This window comes from Arachis duranensis, unplaced genomic scaffold (assembly GCF_000817695.3).
Source record: "Arachis duranensis cultivar V14167 unplaced genomic scaffold, aradu.V14167.gnm2.J7QH unplaced_Scaffold_165934, whole genome shotgun sequence".
In the NCBI taxonomy this organism is placed as follows: domain Eukaryota; kingdom Viridiplantae; phylum Streptophyta; class Magnoliopsida; order Fabales; family Fabaceae; genus Arachis; species Arachis duranensis.
The window spans coordinates 2,927,974-2,929,228 of NW_026264258.1; the positions used below are offsets into that span (position 1 = coordinate 2,927,974).

The following is a 1,255-nucleotide window of genomic DNA, read 5'->3' on the forward strand; positions in this document are numbered from 1 at the left end:
AGGGTAGCTTGAACTTGGTTGAGGAAGCTCGCTTCGCTAAGTAGGTCCACATTTTTGCGACGGTGGAAGCGTGAGATCGAGAGAGCTTAGTTGCAGGTTGATGGTGTTTGGGTCATGAGAAAGTGACGGGGGGATTTTCCCGAGAAAATAAGTTAGAATGTGGTGAGTGAGAGGCGCAAGAAGTAGCAGCCGCCTCTAAAGCCTTCAAGAGGAACTCTCTAAACCCTTCATAAAACCTATCTCATCTTTCTTCCACTGTTTCCTTGTAAAACCCTTTTTCAACACATAATTAATAGAGAAAAATATTAAATCGATACTTGACACTCAGAAAGATTTTAGAGCTGATAAAATAATATATTATTGATAAAATAGTTTTTGAAAAATTAATAAAAAAACGGATATGATTGTCCATAGAAAGCTTCAAATGACAAAAAACTCCCACAATGTCTAAGTTCCTCTAAAAAACTTAACTATCTTTATATATTTTAAATAAAATAATTTATCAGTGCACTAGTTATTTTAACCGTTGATCTGAATTATAAAAAATATATAATATATATTAATTCAAATCAACGGTTAAAACAACTGGTACACCGGTATTCTCCGATGCACTTAAAATGTTTTCTATGATATAATTGTATGCAAAATATTATTAGGGTACTATTACTGTAGTTCTGATGAATTAATTGTGTATTTAAAAAATATATATATATAACGTATTTGATTGTTACTATATTAAGATGATATTTGCTATAAAAATACATACATAGTAGAATTGTAATTATATAAAGGCTAAATTGAGAGGAATTGATAAGGATATATTATGAGTAAATTACTTTTATTTAGAAATAAATAAAATTAGTTTTGTATCTACTCATGATTGTCTTTATATGTCAACAATAACTATAAATTTTTCTGAATAAAATAAATTTATCAATATGCTAAATTTTCATAAATAAATTTATTAATATTATAAATTTTTATGAGTAAAAATAATAATTTATATCTTAATTATTTTAGTATTTTTCACCTATTGTGTTTTAGACTCAATTATTGAGTAGTAACTACTGCTAACTAGATATCATAGATATTATTTGTGCAATATTTTCTTTGAAAAAAAAAGAAAAAGACCATTTAATCTGACCAAATAACTTATTTTTACTTGCATTAAAAGCATGTGTTACGCTAAAGCAAACATGAAATTTAGATACTTACTAAAATAATAAAGTGAGGAGTTAATTACAATTAAATTTAT

The 1,255-nt window shown here is 26.6% G+C and overlaps 1 protein-coding gene across 1 annotated transcript in view; it reads right to left on the bottom strand.

Moving 5' to 3' along the window:
- The window catches only part of LOC107477165 (DNA-directed RNA polymerase 1, mitochondrial), a gene marked incomplete in the record, with an annotated part of 7,672 nt that extends 7,420 nt beyond the window's left edge, over positions 1-252 (bottom strand). Inside the window, 1 exon segment of the mRNA XM_016097139.3 lies at positions 1-252. Within this exon segment, the coding sequence (XP_015952625.1) occupies positions 1-52 (52 nt within the window).
- Between the last annotated feature and the right edge of the window lie 1,003 nt (positions 253-1,255).